We start from the raw sequence: 23966 nt of genomic DNA, 5'->3' as shown, positions 1-23966 counted from the left end.
TGTTGATTTCAAGTTGATTGGAATTCAACTTTATTAAGAACTTGACCAAAATTTTAAACCTGAAGTGGGACAGATGAATAAATGTACGCACAGACCAGAAAACATAATGCTCATAAATCTGGCATAAAAAAAGATAAAACAATATCAACTTTCCAAAGCCCACACACTGATAAAATTTTTTGTTACATTAATTTTAAGCTTATGAGTAGAACAATTTTGGTAAGATTCATGTTAAGAAACATTTTTTTAATAGAAAACTTCACTCTTAAGTCAGATCAGAAACAACCAGATGCTCCGCAGGGCTCAGCTTTATACGACCGCAGAGGTTGAACCCTGAATGGTTGGGGCAAGTATGGACACAACATTCAAGCTGGATTCAGCTCTAAATTTGGATTGTGATAAAATAGTTGACACAGCATATGTTTCTGACACAGAATGAATGTGGTCTAATGAACTTAAAATTTTTATTTTGCCTTTGAGCAATTCACTATGCTGTTGAATATTAATCCTCTCAAAAAAAATGTTTGAAGAAATTTTCTTTCTATTTATGAAATCTGTAATGAAAAAAAATTGACCCCCCCCCCTAATTTTTTTTCTTCACATCTCCCTTTCCTTTATTTCAAAACCGATCTCAATTCAAATTTCTAATGGAGTTTGCAACAATAACTACTCATTTAAATACATCATACAATATTAAAATGTAAAAAAAGTGCATGTTATCACTGAATGGTAAGGATTGTTTTAATTTATCAGTTGGTAGTAAAAGTGAATATATATTGTTTATTGTATAAAACAATGATTTATATTGATTCAACTGCTATTCTGGACAAAGAAAGATAACTCCAATTGAAATTTCTTTCTATTGCACAATATTGTGCAATTAGATATTTCTTGCTATTGCCCAATACTGTGCAATTGAAAATACTTGCTATTGCACAATACTGTGCAATTGAAGATTTCTTGCTATTGCGAAATACTGTGCAATTGAAAATTTCTTGCTATTGCACAATACTGTGCAATTGAAGATTTCTTGCTATTGCTGAGTACTGTGCAATTGAACATTTCTTGCTATTGCACAATACTTAATATAATAATTTTGGATCCTGATTTAGACCAACTTAAAAACTGGGCCCATTATCAAAAATCTAAGTACATGTTTAGATTCAGCATATCAAAGAAGCCCAAGAATTCAATTTTTGTTAAAATCAAAGTAAGTTTAATTTTGGACACTTTGAACTTTAATGTAGACCAATTTGAAAAAGGATCCATAAATTAAGAATCTACATACACAGTTAGATTTCGCATATCAAAGAACCCCAATTATTCAATTTTTGATGAAATCAAACAAAGTTTAATTTTGGACCCCGATTTGAACCAACTTGAAATTTGGGCCAATAATAAAAAATCTAAGTACATTTTTAGATTCAGCATATCAAAGAATCCCAAGTATTCAACTTTTGTTAAAATCAAACAAAGTTTAATTTTGGACCCTTTGGGCCCCTAATTCCTAAACTGTTGGGACCAAAACTCCAAAAATCAATCCCAACCTTCATAGATTTCTATTTACTGATACTAAAGTTATGGTGCAAAAACCAAGAATAATGCTTGTTTGGGCCCTTTTTTGGCCCCTAATTCCAAAAACTGTTGAAACCAAAACTCCCCAAATCAATCCCAACCTTCCTTTTGTGGTCATAAACCTTGTGTCAAAATTTCATAGATTTCTATTTACTTAAACTAAAGTTAAAGTGCGAAAACCAAGAGAATGCTAATTTGGGCCCTTTATGGCTCCTTATTCCTAAAATGTTGGGACCAAAACTCCAAAAATCAATCCCAACCTTCCTTTTGTGGTCATAAACCTTGTGTTAAAATTTCATAGATTTCTATTCACTTTTACTAAAGTTAAAGTGCGAAAACTAAAAGTATTCGGACGACAACGACAACGACGCCAACATGATACCAATATACAACCAAAATTTTTTTTTAATTTTTGCGGTCGTATAAGAACTATATTAATCAACTGAATTCAACTCTTATCTGACCTTTAAATGACCTGTAAATAATTAAGAATTCTTGGTAAATGTACAGTTTGAGTAAATGTAGAATTTGTCATGGATTTTGCTTTTTTGTCACAAAAATTGCAAATATTCACTCAGCAAAAAAAAAAACTGTTCATCAACACTCTTATAAGTTATGGAGTATCACTGTAAAAATAGTCACACTGACTTTAAACATTTAAAATCATGCATAAATAAAAGGATAGTATCTAATACTAAAACAGAGTCTAAATTAATCTCCATTATGAAGATTAATTATAAAAATAAAAGATCTGATATCTATTTGCATGTTGTCAATAGCCGTGCTGATGATGTGCTGTTTGAACTTTAACTTAATAAAAACATATATAATTGAACTTACTTTTACAGAATCTTCTTCTTGTGGATGATCTGAAATAGAAAAAAAAATCATTTTAAAAAATTTTTGATGGTTTGAAGCATGTAAAAAATGCTTATAAAAATTTGGAATGAAGATTCCTGTTAAATGGAAGTACCTCTAAAAGCAAACTGGTTACAGCAGTTTCTTAAAATAATTTTACTTAACTCATATAAACTCATCTTCTGTTTATTTTGACAAGTCTGAGCAATAGGGATAGCTTTCATTATGCAATGTCAAATTAAGCTAAATAGAAATATTGAGGCAAATTTAACTTTACTAGTTGCATGAAAACTTGATAACACTTTGATGGCATAGTAAAGCATGTTCTAAACCAGAAATACTCAAGAGCCTCTTTGTCATTTGAAATTTTGTTCTGTCAGATTGCTGTTTCAACAACATATCACCTTAATCTCCTTTTTTCAAACCACACTAAAAAATATAGCATCTACAGTAGGGTATAATATCAACTCACCATCTCCGTTAACTCTGTCTAATTCTGGAAGAGCTGTCACATGGTCGTCACCCTCTATAATTCAAAATCAATGCATTATTAGAGATATTAAGAATTTCTGCTATAGTTATTGACCAAGCAAGTCAGTATATGATTTAATCTACACGACTTGGGTGACCATTTAAGCCGCACTCATAGTCCAATGCAATAATAACAAATGAAGTTATATTGTAATTTTTTGTTCAATTAAAAAATAAATTACATATGATTGTGTTTTTTTTTTTAGATGTAATAAGGTCATTGAAGTACTATAAAAATTATTTGTCACATGCTTTACATTTAATCTGGTCTTTGACTTTTAAAATAAGGCACAAAAATTATTTTGAAATTAAAATGAATCAAATTACCTGATCCTTGACTATGTCCACTAACATTCCTTGGACGTGGTGAGGGGCGGGGACTTTCTTTAGAATTCCTTGGTGAAGGTCGAGGGCTTTCTTTTGAAAATTGTGGTGACTCTGATCCTACTTGGGACATTTGATTTAGTCTGTCCATATCTTCCTCCTTGATTTCTGTCGATTCTCTGTGGGAAGATAAAGGTGAAATACTACGTGCTCGCCCTTCTGGACTTGCTGACCGATCACCTGGTACATGGTGCTCATCTGGGACTTGAGCTGTTAGAAAATAGATGAGTAATTATTATTCATAATGTTCTATTCCAAAATGAAGATAAATAAGTTTATACAAACAGTACATCATTGTTTTCCAATTTTATAAAAAAAACAAAACACAATAAAACATCATGCAGTGTACCGACCAATGCAAAGTGTCTGTATTAACATGTGCTGTTAGGTTCTAAGGCATGCCACATTAATTTTCAGTGTTAACATCCTTCATGCAAAATCAGAATACTGATGACAAAATAAGTCATATTTCAGTCAAGACTTCTAGCATACACAAATATTCTTGAAAGTGATCAATTCTATTTAGATCTTTTACCAGAGTGATCTTAAAACGGACAAAGACTGAACCTAATACATGTCTTGCTCTGGTAAAACTTGGGAAATACCATCATATTCAAGTTGAAGTTCCATCACTTTCCTGAATATTTCTACATGGTCTTTGTTGTAATTTTAAAGATGAAAAGTTTAAGAAGTAATGCTTTGACAATACAATGGTGCAAAACAAAAATAGTAATAAAAAGGCTCCACAAATATTTTCTGTTAATTCTTCCTTAAATGTATTAAACAATTTTTTTCTGCTTATGTTAAATATTTAGTTTACAAATAAAATCAATCCTCACCAGACTAAGAAGATAAAAAGTTAAATTAAAACTCAAACAAAAAACTGTAAGGATGGTTAAATTCTTGGTTACCAATTAAATCTAAAAACCCAGTTAAAAAATCAAAGGAGGATTAAATTCTTAGTCTACAAGTTAAATCTAAAACCAAAAATAAACACACATTAGAATGGTTAAATTCTTAGTTCATAAGTTAATTCTAATCAAAATACCATCTAAAGAGTTCTATTATGTGGTATGATAGAAATATTCCCAAATAAAATAAATCTTGTTTCTGTGTTCTGGTTATAAAATCATTTCTGCTAAAATCTTATTTTCAATCCAGCACCAATGTTAGTACCAAATCACCAAAGTACTTTTCTTTTAGTCAAGTTTAATAAATTGCTTCGACAAAAAAAGTCTAAAAACTAATAATTAACATTAATGATCAAATAAGTCAACAGCATAAAGACTTTGTATTTGGCCATTTCAAAATTCATTCTCTAATTACTGCAAATGTTAAATAATTATATTAATATTAAAAAAAAACACATTTAAAGTTTTTAAACTTATGTTGATTTTTTTTTGCGGTGAAAAGAGTAACTGAATTCATAACCGACAAATTCCATAACAACCAGAAGGGCTGAACTTTGTCATTTTAAAAAACAAATTTGGACCAGTCTTGAATAATCAATAGATTTAGAGTCAATATCTGTGCCTTGAGATTGCCTGTTGCTATATAATGGCCAATTCTATCCTTATTTATCCAAAAATTAACAATGAATATAGACTTATGGAGAAACATTTTAATTGATTAAATAAAATATTTTATTTTTGAGGGAAAATTGATTAAAAAAAAAGTTTTAATCCAATGCAAAAATAAAATACATCATCATAGGGAAACTTGAATAAATAAGATTTATAAATGAATGCAAAAATATAATACATTATCTTTGTGATAAAATTGAATCAATTAAAATTTATGAAAAATGCAAAAATTAAGCTGCGTAGGCTATTAAAAATCCAATTGCAAAATGCTGGTGAATAAATTTCTCTGTCATGAGCAGATAGCAGGTCTAATTTCTACTAACTAAATTCTATGTTACCATTAGAATAAAATCTAATAATAGCAAATTAAACAACATCAAAACCACAGAATAAGGATGTTACAAGCTGTAAAACAAATCGCCATGGTGATTTGTGCCGGGAAAGCTGATGCGCATGATCAAACCAGTCCTGAGTAGCCAAATGTGTGGCCAAGGGGAGGTAATCTTTTAGGAAGGTGGGAACCACAAAAAAATATACAAAGGTGAAGTCTACGAAAAGGTAAAACAAGGTGAGGTTCAATTTAAAGACAACAATTTAAGTGCTGAAAAAAAAGAACAAATGGTAAACGAAAAAACTACTTTTGAAACATGCGGCTACATTTTACATGTGCGATTTGGCTACTCAGATCAAACAATCGTAAGTGAAGCAAAAAAGTGTTAAAACAACTATTGGTCACCTCCGCTATCCTCATCTGTTACTCTAAAAAAGTCTGCATGTACTGGGGTACCAGCTGAAATCAACGCAATATTATAATGTACAATCATATGCTAAATACCATGCAAAAAATCGTAAAACATTCGAAAAGCACAAGCAATATTCTCAGCAAGTATGCTTAATAACGACAAACTAATTATATCATTCAAATACTATCACAAATCATGCATATAAATTTAAACTAAGGACAAATATATATTGAACTATACATGGAATTGATAGTCAAACCTCATGAAATTGGGTATGAAAGACCATTTAGTCTAAAAATTACTTTCAGAAAAATTTGTACTTAAGTTTTTTTTCTCTTTATACAATTAATTCATAAAAAGAACAGATACATTTGCTAAGCAGAAAATTCAAAATATGTGAAGCATTTCAATAAATGAAAATTCTATTATTTCAAAACTTTTTGAAGAACAAGGTAAGACTGCAGAATTATAACAAACTTTGTTTTAGGTAATAACAGATTATTTACTTCAAAAGCCAAACATTCAACTTTGGGAAATCATCATGTATGTATGTTAGGTTGTTAAAATATCAATGTAAGTTAAACATTTTAGAAAGGGAACCTCTCAGAATGTATAAACATGATTTGGTTGAGAAATTATTGTCAATCTACATTGTAAGTATTCAATCTATACAACTATAATGCCAACTGACAAAGATAAAGAAATGTTTATAGGAGTCAAGAATTTTTCATAACTAGAAATACAGATACGGTTGATTCATTTTCAAGGGTACAAATTTTTCAAGGGTTGAAAAAACATTGTATATATTTATTTCATGGATTTATAAATTCTCTATACAAGCCTATAGAAAATTTCATTGAGTAATTACATTTATTGTTAAATCAATGATAAGTACCCACCAAATTATCTTGAACCCTAAAAAAAGGTCATTATTGGTAGACCTGAATGTGAAATATTCTATTTTAAGAGAACCAAAAAGAATGAAATTTTTACATTCTCATATTTTTCTGGCATTACAGTTGTGGTCAGTGGTAATGTTTTAGATTATTATTGTAATGTGAAATGTTAGCCGGTGTTTGGTATATAAAAATCATGCATATAGATATTGAGCCTGACATACCTGCTTGGTGGCAGATTAAGGCAATCCATGAATTCATCTCTTCATGGTTGCTGGCTTCGAACAAAAATTCTGATCCATCTTTAAGACGAAGACGGAAGACATTTTTCTTTTTCGTATAATCCATGGCAGCTTCACAAAATGCTTCATGTAAGAATACACATGGTGCTACTGGTGTTTTCTCCAAGTAAGCTTTTAAAATAGTATAATATGGTTATTTATATTCATATATTTAAAAACATGTGAGTTTATAACATCATACAAAAACAACATCACAATTTTGTAATTTTTCTGAGGAATGAAGATGTAGTCATGTTGATTCTTTGGTTTTCTTTTATATTTGTTGTAAAGCTCAACTGCAAGGTAGTATTCAGGTAAGGATTTTCTATAGCTTCCTTTAGGGTGAAAAGCTCTGTTTACTGTCAAAGGCTGTATGATATAATCATATATTATTGCTTTTATTTTTTTACATTTGCAACTGGCAACTCTTTGGAAGCCAGAAAGAATGATTTCTGAAACTGTTATCAATGATTTATTTTCATATAAATTGAGGGGTATATTACTCCAGCATCTCAAACCAATGGTAAGAGGTTTATGATAGAAAACCATGTTTTTTTCTATTGCTTATAAAATACTGCTTGAAATAAACATGTATAGAAGTTTTACATACCTTCCCGGTCTTTGAAGAAGGCCATGACTTGACCGAACACTGCTGTATAAAGATTCTTCCATGATCGTATTGCAGCACGTTTACCACCACTTTGATGTTCTTGCTTTCTGTCTAACATACCCTCATATTGGGCTTGAGGTAAATTCTCCGGTAATTTAAATTTATCCTTGAAACTTCTAGTTCTCCTTCTAATATTAAAACTAGGTGTCCGTTTTTTCTTTTCTTTAGATTCGTCTTTAAGAGATTCAACATGTTTATTAGATTTAGGACTAACAGGGGGAGATAATTTCTCCTTTTTAGTTAAGTTTGTACCGGCAGATTCAACTTCTACGTGTGTCCAACTTTCAGGAGGTGGAGCCTCTGGAAGATGAGGTGCTGAAAATTCCTGATCTTCCTCATCAGGAACAATAACTCCTTCACCTTCTTTGAAACCTAACGCTTTCTGAAGAACTAGGGGTGGGGGAGAAGTTGTTCCATCCCCTGCAGGATTTTTAAAACTAATTGCACGTCTGATTTCAATTCTCTTATCATCCTTTTTACTTGATTTGATACTATGAGATCGTCCAATCAAATTTTTCACAGTACTAACATCTAACTTGTCATCTCTGCAAAAGGAAAGGAGTGAATCAATCAGATGCATTGAAAATTAAAAGATTATTTAAGATTTTCAGTATATATTCACAGTTACAATTTTCAAATATGTATAGCATGCCTGTTGTCCAGTGGTTGTCCTTTGTTGGTATGGTGTATATGTGGTTTCTTGTTTCTCATTATTAATATAGTTCAGACAGTTTGTTATCTTGTTTGAATTTTTTAACACAAGTTATTGGTGGTCCTACATAGCTTGCTGTTCTGTGTGAGCCATGGTTCTGTGTTGAAGGCCATACTTTGACCTATATTTGTTAACCTTTTATACATGAGGGGGGATAGGACCTTTATCTGGACTCCGGGATCTGGTGTTTTAAGCTCGGGATTTAGGAATTGACCCTCTCAAATCCTGGAATTCTTTATTCGAATTTCGGGACATCGGGATTTCTTTATTTTAAGCCTGGGATTTCGGGATTTCGTGTTTATAAGACCAGGATTTCGGGATCAGGACCCCTCTTATACCCCCTCATACATTGTGATTTGGATGGAGGGTTGCTTCATTTGCACTCATACACTAACTTATTCATATAGAGATATTCATAACTCTATTTGATGTACTTCTTTTAGCTGTTTCAAAGCCAGTAATTGGTGACCTAGCGCAAAAATTACAAATAACTATTATCAAAATATAAAAAGATCAACCATATACATACTTATCGTCATCACTTTCAGAAGAATCAGTTGTTCCTTTTTGTTTCCGTAACAGAACTTCCCTTGCTTTTCTCTGTTCTTCCTCTCTGTTTCTCTCCTGTTTAAAAAATTACACAAATGAGGTTTAAACAGATCCAATATAAATAAAAGATAAAATAATAAGGTTAGATTAGTCTACATATGTACTATAAGAAAGCCTGTCGCTGTGGTAATGCATCAAGTCTGTATTTGTTTGTCATTGCAAATGGTAGATATATTTGATAAGTGATAACTTGCTACTTTTTGTTTCTTCATATTGCTTAATAAAAAACATTATTTCCTCTCGTTACTGAACCAAATTTCCTCTCGTTACTGAAAACTTGTTTGTATTCTAAATTTTCTCTCGTTACTGAAAACTTGTTTGCATTCCAAATTTCCTCTTGTTACTGAAAAATTGTTTGTATTCCAACTTTCCTCTCGTTACTGAAAACTTGTTTGTATTCCAAGTCTAAGTAACTCTTTTCTTGTCTGTTTTAAAGTCTACAAAAATTTATGAAGAACTTTATGATCACTCTCTGATGACACTCAAAAGAATTATATTATTAGATTCTTTATAGATCCTTTTCAAGTCTGAACTAAGCATTGATTAAAGGCACCTGTTTTCTTGAAAGAGAGAACCGCAAGAAGCATTGCATATGATCTTTTCCCTGTTAACAGCAGGGTAAAGACGCACAAGAATGGCTATGGTTATTATAAACTGCTTATATAAGTAGACTTTATTGCACACATTTTTGTAACTTATTTTCTTGCAGAAATTCTATTTAGATTTTCATGCAGAAGTCATATAAACAGAGATTTGTTTGTTTAACTTGAGTAATTTTGACATTCAGGCAGTTACTTTTAAAACGGTTTTTGCAACAATCTTAGAATAATGAATCTCTGCAAGTAAAACAGTTTCACAGATAAAAAGCCTTTGCCATAATGGCTCATGATATGATATAAATCAATTACGTAAGCCCATAATTTTAGATCTGCTTCAAAGCAAACTGTTCATCTTAGTAATGTGGTACAGTAAGCATTTCATATCAATGAATACTGTGGATTCATTATTAATCCTGGGATAACAATTTATATAGATTTTGATTGAGTTAAGATTAACCATGAATTTGAATGTTCAACAAAGGCAAAGAAATTATTAACCTATATGCAGACTTTGGTAAATAAAAAAAATACTGTTTCCAAGAAAAAAATACATGAATCCACAGTATAATGAAAATGTCTCGTTGGATCTTTGCCCCAGTTTTAAACATCTCTCTATTCCTTAATATGATCTCAAGTAATGAATCAGGTAAACAAAGATATATGCACATATATATATTTCTTTTAAGAACTCTCTAACTATTATGCATATCTGATTGTATTCAAAAACTTATACCAAACTTAGGTTTCTATTCTACTCCTTTTGATTACTATATTGCATAAAGATTTAATTTAGCCTTCACCTCTCCGTCCTGGTAAAATACTATCTACATTTTAATTGTACAATACCATTAAAAGGAAGTGTCTAACAGACACAAGTGAATAATAGAACTAAACAAAATTGTGTCTAACAAAATTATACAGCATGCAATATTAAAATTACAAAAACTAAATTAACAAACAACAGAAATAGATTAATTTGGATGTTTACTCAATATAAATCTAGCAAGAAAATTGATCCGAAGATGTACAAGTTTGTCACGAATGTGCAACAATTTATGCACTTATTCTTTTTTCTTATTTTTGAAGAAATTGGCTACTGCGTTGTAAACCAATTAGAAATTTCTTTAGGCAAATGTAACTTTCAACTAAAATACAAAGGAATACTTCAAAATATATAAAATCTTCCTTGGTTTATAAATTATGTCAAACATAAGCTTTAAACTATTTGACTTCGATTAAAGAAACACTATCTCTCTAGTTGCAATAAGTAAACAATCATTAAAAATGCTAGTATAAAACAATATAACAGTTATATTTTCATTCAGAAATAATACAACAACATTTAGCATTCACACAAGAGACACAATTTTGCTTAGTCTAATAACATTTCTACTAAACATAAAAGGGAAACACTTCTAAACGATGAACACATGAATCATAAGACAAACAAAATAGTGATGTGATGATAGAGGTTTAAAAAGCAGTGGCACTAGCAAACAAAAAAATAACTCTATATAAGCAATGAAATCGAACATACTGATCTCTGAATCTGTAAAACAAAAATGTTCATGTTAACAAATATGTAGGTGCACTATATTAGCACACATGCATGATATGTAGGTGCACTCTATTGGCACCTAGGAAAAATGTAGGTGCACTTTATTAGCACCTAAAAAAATGTGTAGGTGCACTCTAATAGCATCAGCTTGATTTGTTGATTATCGTCTTAAATGGTCTCTCAATAAAAAGCTTCCAATTCACGCCCTCCTTAAAGCTTTGTAAAGCAGTGTGCAGGCACTGGTGTCGTTATATTTTGGATGAATAACACACTGAAGCAAAACATTTCAGCTATTGAGCCAATATGCAAATCTTAAAAGCATTGGAATATCATCATTACACCCAAGAGTATAGGGTAAGCTATAATTCTAAAGGGTAGGGTACAAGGATCTAAAAACATTGAAATATTTGATGTGAATGGATGTGGTTGCTACATCGGTTAAGGGGATACATGTATTTGGAAACTAATATTAATAATATCTATATTAAGTTTAGGTTACTTTAAAAACTTTCTTTGTATAAGGCTAAATGAAAATCTTTACAAATACATCTAACTGTACAAATTTATCAGATCAGTACAATCTGAACAAACCTCAAGAATTCTCTGTTGTTCTCGTTTTCTAATTTCTTCTAATCTTTCCATTTCTTTCATAGCCTTTTCTTTCTGTTTTAGTTGTTCTTTCTGGTCTAAAAGTGACTGTTCAAGCTGAAATAATAAACTTAATTGTGCCACTCACATATTCAACTAAAACAAATTTATTCTGAATGGTAATAGTGCTTGAAGAATAAAGTAATATCCATAAAACTGATCATAATATTATTTGATGCCATAAATCTTGATCTTCAAACAATTAATTTTGCCACAACACCACTACCCCCACTTCAAAATTTGAAAAAAAATCATTGAAATTTCTTTACTTCTTCCTAAAAGTTAGAAATGATATTTCACGTATAATTATTTCAAAAATTCAATTAAAAAATTGTTCAATTACTGCAAACAAAAGATATTTGAAAAATAAATATTTCTAAATTTCAATTTTATTTTTTGTTTGCTTACCTCAGTTCTACGAATAATAGATTTAAATTTATCATCTTGAGCATCAACAGTTTTCTCAAAATCATCCTGCCTTCTCAGTAGTTCCTCTACCCCTGGGATACTCTCTCCAAATTGTTTCTCCTTCATACCTGGCTCTCTGATGTTTATCCAGGCTTCCAGAGATTCCATCTCATGTTTCAGTTGCTAAAATATATACAAAACGAATAGAATAGAATACTTCATCTTGGTTCAGCACAGCATAAAACAAACAAACATAAAATTGGATTGATCGAATAGATTTTTTAGTTTTGTTGTTCTCTCAATTAAGTATGCCCAATATTATCTTTTACACATACTGAAAATATTATCAATTTGAAATGAAAATTCTGTAGAATTTTGCTGTTAAGGTGGAACCCAACACTTTCACTAAAATCAATTTGGCTCGTTTAATTTTCATAAAATTTTGTAAAAGTATTTACTATGACCCTTTAACAAAAATATAAAAGTTTTAAAAATTTTGAACCAACCGTTTTGTCAGAAAAATTACACTGGTTATATAGCAATTTGACAAACACCAATTTTGATCATTGAGAAGCTTAATATTCCTTTTACAACACAACATAATTAAAACATTTAGCTGACTTTACAGAGTTATCTCCCTGTAGTGTTAGGTACCTCCTTAAATGATGTAAATAACTGAAAAATCAAAATGATTATCTCCCTTATAGAAACAAAAAAATTTCAACATCACTATGAAAATAAATTTTCAACACACCTGTGCCTCCAGGATATGTTCACACAATACTCTGTAGGTTTCATATGTTGAATGTAGAGTATTCCAGGCATCATTTAAGTCATTTACTTTTTCTTGGATCTTAAAAATAAAACATTTGTATAAGTTTTGAAATATATGACAGTGTTCACCTTGGATTAGAGTTTAAACTGGAATCCTTACATAACAAACACTCCATCAAAGTGTTCTAAATCTAGAAACCTTCAACTTGTCTCACTAGCTATAAATTACATAATCCTGCATAATGAAAGGGACATCATTTGCAAATGGGAACTATGATGTCCATTTAATTGTACAGATGTTTTCTGCCTGGTCTATTTCTTTACTTAATTTTTAAATGGATTTTCAAATGGATTTTCACAGATTTTCAAAGAATAATTTCTTCTAAAGAAAGAAATTTGGATTATTTAACAGAGCTTACTGACTAAAACGTACGACTTACAACTGAAACATATAAACTATATCATTTTTTTATAATTGTATTAGGTTATGTCAAGACATTCCACAATAGCATAGGCATTTTTTACTGACCTCTTCTGACAAGAAATGTCCATTCTGGATCATCATTTGACCCATATGTAAGAATTTGTCAACTGGATCCTTCCTACTGTCTATTTCTGCCTTGTGCTCTTTACTTCTGGTTACCAGAGCTTCAGCTCCTGGTAAATCTTTTGGAACTTCTTCTGCATTGATCATAGCTATCATTTCATTTATCCATGCCCTAAATAAGATGTTTAAGATTAGTCTATAATACTATATTTATAAAATATCCATGGTTTATGCAATTTTTCTGTGATTTCTTAGAAATCTTGCATCAAATTAATTTGCTTAACCAAATAATAATTGTAATAATTTGCTATCATTTCTTTTGTCTTCATGCAAAAATTCTTCTTCATCTTTCACAACTTTTCTCTTCCTTTTTAAAAATGTCCACAAATAGGAATGATTCTCAAATTTCTACCATTTTCACAATCTTTTCTTACTCCTTTATCATATTTAGCTAACTTTGTTTAAAAGAAACATTCTGATATTGTGGATTCATTATTATTCGTTGGATACCAATTTTCGTGGATTTTGTGGGTACAGGTGAACCACGTAACTAAATGTTCAATGAATACCAAATTTTCTATAGGCTTGAATGCAGACTTCGGCAAAAGAATGAAATTAAATATCCCCGAACATGTAAGTTTTCCTCAATCCCCGAAAATTGGTATCCACGAAAATAAATGAATCCACAGTATTTGAATTTATAGGTTCACAAATGAAAAGACTTACGTTAATTCTCTATAATCATTGAAATAGATTTGTAGCTGATCAGCTTGTTGAAGTTTTTCCTTCCTTTGTGTTGCTTGTTCTACTAAGTTATTCCAAGCTTTCACCATTTCCTCATGTTTGGTAGCTATATGTTCCTGAGCATCAGGGAAGGAAGACATTAATCGTTCAGCTTCCTTGGTGATGTCTTCAACCTGAACACTAATGGCAGCTAAATCTCTCTAAAAAAGAAGTTCTGTATGAAATATCTGAGTATGGAAATCAGAAGACAAATTAATTGTAAAGTAGATTTCAGAAGACAGTTGAACTGGGAGGATTGATTGCTCACAAATATGTTTCACCTCACCACATTCTTTATGTGCCTGTCCAAAGTCAGAAACCTAGTTCATTGGTTGTGGTTGGTTCATGTCAGTCATATTTGCTTTTTGTAAATTGTTTTCTTATAAAATAGACTTTTCGTTTTCTCAATTATTTGATACCTTCACTCTGATTTACATTTATTACTGTAAATTCAGAAATTATTGCGTGCATTTATTATTGCGATTTTGTCATTTTAGACTTAAAGGCGATTTTAATTTCTACGATTTTGAGAAAAATCCTGTTAAATTCATATAAAATATTTCAAAATGCGAGTTTAAATTATTGTGTTTACAACTCAGTCGCATTTTTCGCAATAATAAAAACCTCGCATTAATTTCTGAATTTACAGTAATTTAGGTCTTGATAAAATAAATCGGTAAAATGTTGAATGGTTTTGATGTATGGTGTGAATTTACCTCAATTTGATAATTAAAATTTAATACCATTTTCATGCTCAACTAACCTCTAACCCTTCATGTCTACTAATCAATGCTCTGACACTTTCTAAATCGTGACCAAAATCTTCACTAGCCACAATTCCTTCCTTTTCTTGTATCCAATCTAGCGTGTCATCTGCATCTCTACCATACATATGTACCTGTTTGGCAGCTTCAAGGGCCTGAAAAGGATACAAATTAAGTTTAAAATATATTGTTTTTTTTTAGTTCATTAATTTTTTATGTTTCAAAGTTTAGTGTGATATCCTTTTCATGTCACTGAAACTGAAAAAGACCCAATGGTGGCCTTGGGCAGTTTTCTCCCCTTTGGTCCAGTTGTTGTCTCTTCGACATATTCCGAATTGTCCATTCCCAATTTTATTGATTAGTATATGGTATTGACAGATGAGATTGATTAAGGAAATTTGAAAATAGGAGCATATACAAGTAGGAAATCAAAAATATCTGCATATTCAAAATTTGGCAGAACATAAATTTTTTTCACATGTTGTACTTAAATTTTGTAAAAACTGACTAAATGACATCAGGAAACATTCAAATCCTTTCAATATTTGACTTCAATGGAAATATATACAGAAATCAAAGTTCCTGTAATGACAGACAAATTGGAAAATCTTGTACCTGCTTATAAATCTATACTTTACCTCTTGTCTTGCTTTTGCTATATCATGAAGTTCTGTCCACATTTGTTTAACTTCCTCAGACTTTTTACTGATGCCATCTGATTCATAATGTTTCACTTCAATCATCTGTGTGGCCATTGTCGTTACATTTACTACTCTAAATTCATTACTGTTAACATCATGCATGAAATCTTCAAATTTCTGCTGTAAAATCTGAAATTAGGGGGAAAATAATTATCAGTAAAATTTCAAAGAAATTATTAAACACAAAAAAATAACCAATTTAAACTTAAAATTTTCAAATTTTCATCTAGTAATAACATTTTAACCATTTATTCATATATATACTACAAGCAAACTTTGTACATGGCAAATTAATTGAACCTAAACAGCCAACACTGAAATTCAATGTTCAGGTAAAGTCATACTGATGGTTTATTATGTAAAACATACTCCCCATTTAAAATACAATTGACAACCATTCAAGTCAAAACCAGTTTAGCTACTTGCAGAAGGTTCTGAAGTATTTCACCTTATTGTGGTAATCCATATATAATTGCTCTGCTGTAGAAACAAACATTATAAGACTACAATGTAACTGTTATAACAAACTCACTTCAACGTGTTCCAGATCTTGTCCGTAATCTTCAGAACTAGCTGTCACAATACGTTCAGAAATCCATGTCGTTACTTCACCTACTTCACGATAATATTCATATAGTTTCTTTGTATCAGTTAACATTGATCGTCTCTGAATGGTTAATTCCTGAATTTGACTGTACTTTGTCACTACTGATTCCTAAAATAAATGACAGTTCAGAAAATTTAATTCAGTAATGCTTACAAATAACTGATTTTCCTCGTTTATAAAGTTTCATTTAATTAAAAATGGAACTAAATAGATAGACAAAGTTCAGAAAATTGAATTTAGTAATGCTATCAAGGAACAGATTTTCCCGCTTGTAAATTTTTTATTTCATTTAAAATGCAATCAGTTTAATGGTATGTCATAAAACCTGTAACATGGAAATGAAAAAAAAATCGACAAATTAATGAATATCAAAAATCTGTTATATATATGAGGTTTAAAAAAAAAAAATTAGGTCCATATGTTAACTGTCTTTCATTAAATTTGAACCTACATGCTGTTTCTTGATATTTTCACTGTCATAGTGACCTTTTTCTACAAGTGACCTCTGCAAAGAACCTAGTTCTGATATATTGTTGTTGTAGTTTTCTATATCTCTCTCTAAAGTGTCTAACTTCTTTATATAAACCTAAAACAGACAAAAAATAATTGTCAATCAAATAGTACAAATTTGTAAAATAAAAAAAATCACTCACAGAACATTTTATAGGTTATCCATTACCATTAAAAAGTGAAGTCTTCTTGCAGATGTAATAATACTTTATATCTAATTCAATTGGATTCAATCGCTTCAAGATGAATTTTCAAAATGTATTTACATGGTAATTTAAATATGAAATCATAATTTAAACTTTGAATCAGGTAATATCAGCCACAACTATTGCAAATCAAGTCTGTCTTACTACCAACCAAACAACTAAATGTTCCTAGTGGCTTAAGATATTTTGAATCATTTAAACAACTATGTGACAAAAAAATGTTATTTGTCATTTTTCATACAATGTCAAAAGTAGAAACATTTTGATGTTCTCTATCAAAAGTGTCCTGAATATACCAAAATATGCATTTTTAAACATCAAACGTCAAATCCAGTACATGGTGAAATCAAGGAATCATTACATAACAGAAGTGTTACTTGTACATCTTTACGCAACCCTCGAGTACAAATGGGTCACAGAAAATCATTACCTGCACGGCTTCTTCATCTTTACCATAATCAAGACTATTTAATACTGGCATTTTCTCTTCCATCCACATATCAGCCTCTGATACTTCTGTGTAAAACTGAAATCATAGAGATGCCAAATACAGATAAAGACAGTAAGAAGATGATTAAAGCAGATACTTCAAACACAGTAGTAAAACAAAGTACATAAAACTTTGAGTTTTGTCAAAAATAGAACTTGAATCAAATGGAAACTGGAAAAGAACTTGATTCATTAACACAAGCATTGAAAGATTCTAAATTTATTTTACAATCCATATATTTTCATCTCTGGTGGATAGTTGTCTGAATGTCGATCATACCACATATCCTGATTTGTATATTTGTTGTTTTATGTTAGTTTCTTCGAGTAAACTTTAAAAAAAAAAAAAAAATTTGTTTTGAAATTAATTCATTATAAAAAGTTCTGATTTATGCATTATACAACTTATGCAAATATTATAAAATATACCTTTTGAGCTTCAACAGATTCTTGAAGTTTCTTCTTTCTGACAGAAGCTAATTTTTTAAGTTCTTGTAGTTGTGTATGGAGTTCTTGTAGTCTCTGTTCAATGTCCTCTGAAGCGAAATGTTTTGCTTTGACCATTCTCTCTGCAGAGGTGGCAACATAGTCTATCAAAGGTTCATGGGCAACTATTTCAGATTCCATTGTCTAAAATGAAGGAATAAAAATCTTATCTATTTCAGTTTAAACAATGTATCAAAATATACTGCTGAGACACTATTCAAAAGTACAATATCTTCAGGGTTATAGGTGATATCATTATTTGTGCACCTGCAGGAGGAAACAAAATATGTATAACCATGGGACAAATATTCAATGTTAAACACCTTTCTAAATATTACACAGGATGCATTAGTTTCTAAAAATAACTATAACTGATCTTTTATTAACCACTATATTCATATCATACAAATAATTGAACTCTTATAGTAAAAACCTTGTTATATGCCTTATCCTGAAAGAGTTGCCTATTATCATACCTGGTGTTTTTTCATCAGATTTTGTACAGTGACTAGTGAACTTCCAAGTTCTGTAGAGGCTGCGACTGGTTTCTTCTCTTCTATCCATAATAGCTCATCCTCTATATCTCTGTAGTATTGGTACATTAACTGAGCATCCTCTAAATTATCTCTCCTAATTCTAGATGGTTCTATCAGTGAAGAATACCTAGAAGTAGACCAAAATATTTTAATATATTCCAGACAAAGAGTTCCAGACGAAAACTTTTTACCAAGTTTAATCATATCAAATTCTGCCTTTTGGAAGTCAATAAAAAATCATTAATATGAAATATGACAAATCCTGCCTGAGAGAAAGTTAATGCAGTCAGTGAAGAATTTTTGTATATCTTTTTTTTTATCATGACAGATAAGCATTTCTAATATTTTTCTTTAAGGTAGTTCAGCCCTGAAGGTTTACTTCGATTTTGGCAGAAACAATTTCTCTACTAAATAACCCATGGTAAATACAGATCCTAGAAACTTATATCTTACCTATCTGAAGTTTCCTTAGCTCTAGCCTGTAATTCTTTATTCATGAAATGTTTAGTGTCCTTGAAGACCTGTGCAGCGTCTTTGATGTCCATTACTTTCTCTTTGTGATTTGTGATATCTTGTTCTAACATCTGTTAAAGCAAAAGTACATGTATGTCACAATTAAAAAGACATTTATATCTAATATTCTTCCAGTTTTTCAAAAGCGGTTTTAATGGACAGATTTTAACAATTGTCTATATGATACCTGATTAAAAATAGTTCAGGATATTCTATTTAAAGAAGTTATACAAAATACAAATATTACTGAGTTTGATAACAGAGTTTAGACCTTTGCAATCTTTGAAACAACTTGGAAATGTTAACGATGTAGGTCATCCCCAATGGCTCGTCATAATACTGAAAACTGCATGAAGGCAAGATTTTCCAATTTGCAAGTTTATAGAATTGTTTTACTTTCATACAGTGAAAAAAGAATACATACCTGGTGTTTCTTTAGAAGATAATTAACCGATGTTAAATCTTTCCCATGATCTTCTGAAGATAGCTGGTTTTCAACCTCGTCCATCCATACCATCAGATCATCAATCACTCTGTTGAACATCAAAGCCTACAAGAATCAATATTTCATTAAATCTTTTTCATTAAACCAGAGGTAATGTAACTGTGACTTGACTGTAAGGCTTACTCGCCACCTATTGCAGTTTATTCAAAATTCTGTACCTCTTCAATTTGTTTTATTAAACCAAACCATTTAACTGGTTCGAAATTTCAAGTCACAGTAACAAGGTCACAAAATAATAGCCTTGCTCTATTTAACTTTCAAAACGCAAGTCCGTCTTATGGTTTAAAAGGAGACATTTTAACCAGATTCATGAACAAAAGGATACATAAGAGTGATTCCTATGTTATTGCCTCTCCATATCTTTTAGGTATAAAATATACAATAGCTTCTTTAAAATCTGTGATAAAAAAACATATTTGACTTACTCTATAAGCATCTTGTAATCTATCTTTTTTCTCAGCACTTGCTGCTATCAAGGCCTGCCAACTAAGTTCTAACTCCTGTAAGCGTTTCTTGATATCATCTGAGGCATAATGTTTCTCCTCTGTCAGTCCTTGACCCTCCTGTAAAACAAACAAAATGAAATGAAGATCAGATAATGTTTACAGATACAAACTGTTTAAACTTCCAAAATAAGAGTTCTCCATAATAGCCTAATTTCTCTGAAATGCCACTAACTGCAACATCATGTGGTAACATTTTTTCCCCATCATGCAATTGCCTGTTTTTCATTTCATGTAAAAATACAGCAAGAGGTTACATTAAAAACACATAAATAATTCATATGGTTCTCAAAATCTAAATGTAAAATTGCTCATTGCCGAGTTCTAGGCAAGCCTATACACAAGAACTTTTCAAGGGTTGGTGTGCACTATGTTCACGGAAGAACTTACAATAAATCTAAATTCTTAGTTAATCACAACTTTTAGTTTTTAACTCTGCATATAAGTAAATAAAAGCTTACATCTTTAACAGAATCCACCCTGTTTCTGTTGGCAGACACCTCAGCATCAAATGCTACATGTTTCTGTATCTTGGCCTGAAGGTTGGTAGGGTCTCGGTATGACTCATCTAATGCTATCTGTAGCTTCTCATTGATCCAGTTGGATACCTAAAATTTTTTAATTTGAAACATATACTGAAAATTATCATACAAATTTCAATATAAATTTAATATTTCAGAGGAATAAGCATTCAAATTGCAACCGTATGAAAATAAACAAGATTCACATTCATCTTTTGAATAGTGCGATATATTTTTCATTTTATGAAATAACTAAAGACAAAGTGATAAAATATTTTTTTATGAATGCATTTCAATCAAAGATTAATCTATATCTCCTTTCATTTACATGAAGTTTTATTATAAAAAAAAGCGTGAAAAAACAACCTTTTAAAAAAGCTTTCTCTCAGTATGTGTCCTTTTCGAAAAATTTCTAGTTCTGCCTCTTGAAATAATGTAAGATCATAGTTTCCACTTTTTGTAAAAAATGTGAAAATTCTTACTTCATATAAATGTCTAAGGAATAATTGATAATTCTTGGAGTCTTCCAACTTTTTCTTTCTAGCAGCCATGCTGTCCAGCAGACGTTTGTATCTATCCAAAACTGCCCGACAACGATCTGTAATCTCATTGACAGCATAATGTTGTTGCTCTACTAAATTATCAGCAAACTGCTTCATATCGTCCACTTTGTCGACTTGAGCCATGGTCATCTTCTCAAAGCCATCATGTTTCTTGATGAGAGCTTCTACACTGTACAATGTGTTCTGAAAACAATAAGATGGTGATCTTTTAGTTTCTTTACATTTTCAGACAGTACACAAATATTGAGATAAGTCAGTAAGAGTGACCACTTGAATATTTCTAACAGAACCAGATTTTAAAACAACATAAAATACTGCTGCAGATCTCATTTGAATGTGTTATTATGTATCATATAAATTCTTATTCATAGATATAGGAAGCTGTGGTGTGAGTGCCAATGAGGCAACTCTCCATCCAAATAACAATTTTTAAAAGTAAACCATTATAGATCAATGTACGGCCTTCAACACGGAGCCTTGGCTCACACCAAACAACAAGCTATAAAGGGCCTCAAAATTACTAATGTAAAACCATTCAAACAGGAAAACCAACAGTCTAATCTATATAAAAAAAGAGAAACGAGAAACACGAATAAATTACATAAACAAACGACAACTGCTGTACATCAGATTCCCGACTTAGGACATTCAGTCTAAAAAAGAAACATATCTATATATTTGAAAGTAATTTTCATGCAACTAACTTCTGGGTAAAAAAATTTGAATCATGACTTTCAATTAATGTGTTCCATAAAAAACAGTAACTGTCAAACATGAACATGAAAACGACCATTGCACATTTTCTTTAATTGTAGTGTATATAGTTACTTACTCCAAGATCTTCATTGGCTAAGAAGGCTTCTTTAGAAGCTATCCATGTCTCTGTCTGTTCTGAGGTCTCTTTAAACATCTACAAGTAGAATATATTAGTTTTAATCCTTATTTAAGTTTTTTAAAATCCTATCTTCTAGATATGCAAAAGAGGAGTTATGTGTGCAGGTAAAGCTGGTTTAACCCAACCTTTTTTTTTATATAAATGTATCAAGTCAGTCTATCTGTATACAAATACCCTGTGTTTGGTTGTTTGGTGTGGGTTTTTCTTTGTATGTCTTCTTTTTTAAGGATTGGATATAGGGGATTGAAAATGTCTGTTGTGCTGATAATTGGAATGACAGGACTTAATGAAAATGTGGTATACTGCTATGTAAACATGGTTACATATTACCAAGAAAGAAGTTTTCAGATGAAATTTAAATTATACAAGTAAAACAGTTAAAAGTTTTATCCTACCTGAAGATCATGGCACTGTGTGAGTAGGTTATTTCGTTTATCCCAAGCTCCATTCAGTGATAGTTTGGCTTTATCTAACTGTCCTATAGCTTTCTGTATATCAGTGGCAGCATAATGTTTCTCACTGACCAATCTATTTCCATGTTCTCTTACTGCAGCAAAAACTGGTTTCCTACCATCTATTTCAGCCTAAAAATGTGTATAATAATGGATGTATTATAGATACACTGACGTCTGCTTGGAATTTGTTTTAACCAAGTTGACATTGAAAAAATAGCTCCATTTTGTCTATTATAAAAAATAGAGTAAGAGCCTTGCAAGTTATTGCTTGAAAGAATTAGTACAGTTCATACAATTAGTATGCAGATTTGTGTATTGGGACCCTATTGAAAGTGTAAAATTCTTTTAAAAGAAATATTTTTCATCTAACAGTGACCAACTAACTCAGAGATAATATGCAAATGGACTGTAAAACTAGTCCTTAAATATTGGTCTGTAGAATGAGAACTGGCAATAGAATAATATTTACCTTTCTTTCATGATGAAGCTGTAAGAAGATTTCAGCCTCAGGTACATCCTTAGCCAACTCCCCAGAATTCATTGCACTGACCATGTTATTTGACCAGGAGACCTTTAATATAAAAAAAAATATATTACAACAGGAATGGTATTTGAAATATTCTTTGAAATTGATGTTATCTTTATCATGAAAATTCCTAGACTTCTTGTACATTATTTTGTTAGGTGACAATAGATTCTGTTACATTTAAGTATCTATTCAATTCTTTGATAGGCTTGAGTTATATTAGTGCTACAGCTTTAATAGGTAGTAAACAAAGTTGATATTGCTTTCATAATGAAAAGTTTGATTAAAGGCATATTTCAAGTTATAACAATACATACCAGCTCCTTGCTATCATGTAAGAATTTCTGGAGTTCATAAGACTTGGATAACATAGCTTTTCTGTTAAAAGAAAAGTAATAGTTATGTTGTGATATTCAAAATCTATAAAAACTTTGTGCATTTATAAAGCAAACTTATTCATATATCCAGTATCTTTGGACTGAAATTAACTTTTACAAATATTATAATCTGAAAATAATGAGCAGGAATATCAAGTCCATAATTCGCCCTTACTTCATCTCCACACAGGTTTCAGCTTGTCCTATTCATAATAGATTTGCCATTGGTTAAATTTTTTCCATAAAAAAAACTTGCAATAAACATTTTTTGAGAATGCATAATTATATCCTTAAGATTAAGCTATGCACCTTTTACCCTTTTTTTTTTTTTTTTATAGATCTCATGATATATAAAAGGTCTAACTAACCTTTTGTCAGACAAATCTTCCAGTTTTTCCCAGTTTTCATCAGCCTCTTTCTGTTTAGTTTTAATAGACTCAGCTTTCTCTGGGTATTTCTTGCACAATCTGCCTGCTGATGATTCTAATTTCTATAAAGGAGAAAAAAAAGACTACACATTATTCAATGCCTGTATCAAGTCAAGTTTTGTTGTCTTATAGTGTGCGTTTTTCTTGAATTCTTTCCTTAGAAAGTTAGCTCACATCAACACATGGGCTGTGTACAAAAAAAAAAAAAAAATCAGGAATAAA

General features: G+C 30.7%; 1 protein-coding gene across 1 annotated transcript in view; it reads right to left on the bottom strand.

Moving 5' to 3' along the window:
* LOC134710664 (spectrin beta chain, non-erythrocytic 2-like) overlaps nucleotides 1-23966 on the bottom strand; it is an 86254-nt gene that overhangs the window by 3326 nt on the left and 58962 nt on the right. The window contains exons 57-85 of the mRNA XM_063571050.1: nucleotides 23685-23806; nucleotides 23257-23317; nucleotides 22883-22984; nucleotides 22354-22542; nucleotides 21896-21973; nucleotides 20983-21246; nucleotides 20441-20587; nucleotides 19902-20039; nucleotides 19396-19521; nucleotides 18912-19042; nucleotides 18399-18585; nucleotides 17866-18066; nucleotides 17378-17473; nucleotides 16683-16817; nucleotides 16157-16339; nucleotides 15562-15753; nucleotides 14923-15078; nucleotides 14103-14320; nucleotides 13359-13548; nucleotides 12810-12908; nucleotides 12056-12238; nucleotides 11591-11704; nucleotides 8763-8857; nucleotides 7462-8066; nucleotides 6795-6983; nucleotides 5668-5721; nucleotides 3292-3558; nucleotides 2906-2959; nucleotides 2416-2444 (exon numbers count right to left, since the gene is read on the bottom strand). Coding sequence (XP_063427120.1) covers nucleotides 2416-2444; nucleotides 2906-2959; nucleotides 3292-3558; nucleotides 5668-5721; nucleotides 6795-6983; nucleotides 7462-8066; nucleotides 8763-8857; nucleotides 11591-11704; nucleotides 12056-12238; nucleotides 12810-12908; nucleotides 13359-13548; nucleotides 14103-14320; nucleotides 14923-15078; nucleotides 15562-15753; nucleotides 16157-16339; nucleotides 16683-16817; nucleotides 17378-17473; nucleotides 17866-18066; nucleotides 18399-18585; nucleotides 18912-19042; nucleotides 19396-19521; nucleotides 19902-20039; nucleotides 20441-20587; nucleotides 20983-21246; nucleotides 21896-21973; nucleotides 22354-22542; nucleotides 22883-22984; nucleotides 23257-23317; nucleotides 23685-23806 — 4605 coding nt within the window. The remainder of the gene's footprint in view (nucleotides 1-2415; nucleotides 2445-2905; nucleotides 2960-3291; nucleotides 3559-5667; nucleotides 5722-6794; nucleotides 6984-7461; nucleotides 8067-8762; nucleotides 8858-11590; nucleotides 11705-12055; nucleotides 12239-12809; nucleotides 12909-13358; nucleotides 13549-14102; nucleotides 14321-14922; nucleotides 15079-15561; nucleotides 15754-16156; nucleotides 16340-16682; nucleotides 16818-17377; nucleotides 17474-17865; nucleotides 18067-18398; nucleotides 18586-18911; nucleotides 19043-19395; nucleotides 19522-19901; nucleotides 20040-20440; nucleotides 20588-20982; nucleotides 21247-21895; nucleotides 21974-22353; nucleotides 22543-22882; nucleotides 22985-23256; nucleotides 23318-23684; nucleotides 23807-23966) is intronic.

The sequence above is a fragment of the Mytilus trossulus genome, chromosome 3 (genome assembly GCF_036588685.1).
Source record: "Mytilus trossulus isolate FHL-02 chromosome 3, PNRI_Mtr1.1.1.hap1, whole genome shotgun sequence".
NCBI lineage: Eukaryota > Metazoa > Mollusca > Bivalvia > Mytilida > Mytilidae > Mytilus > Mytilus trossulus.
The sequence above is the reverse complement of the archived record's forward strand: the minus strand, read 5'-3'. Positions and strand labels throughout refer to the sequence as shown.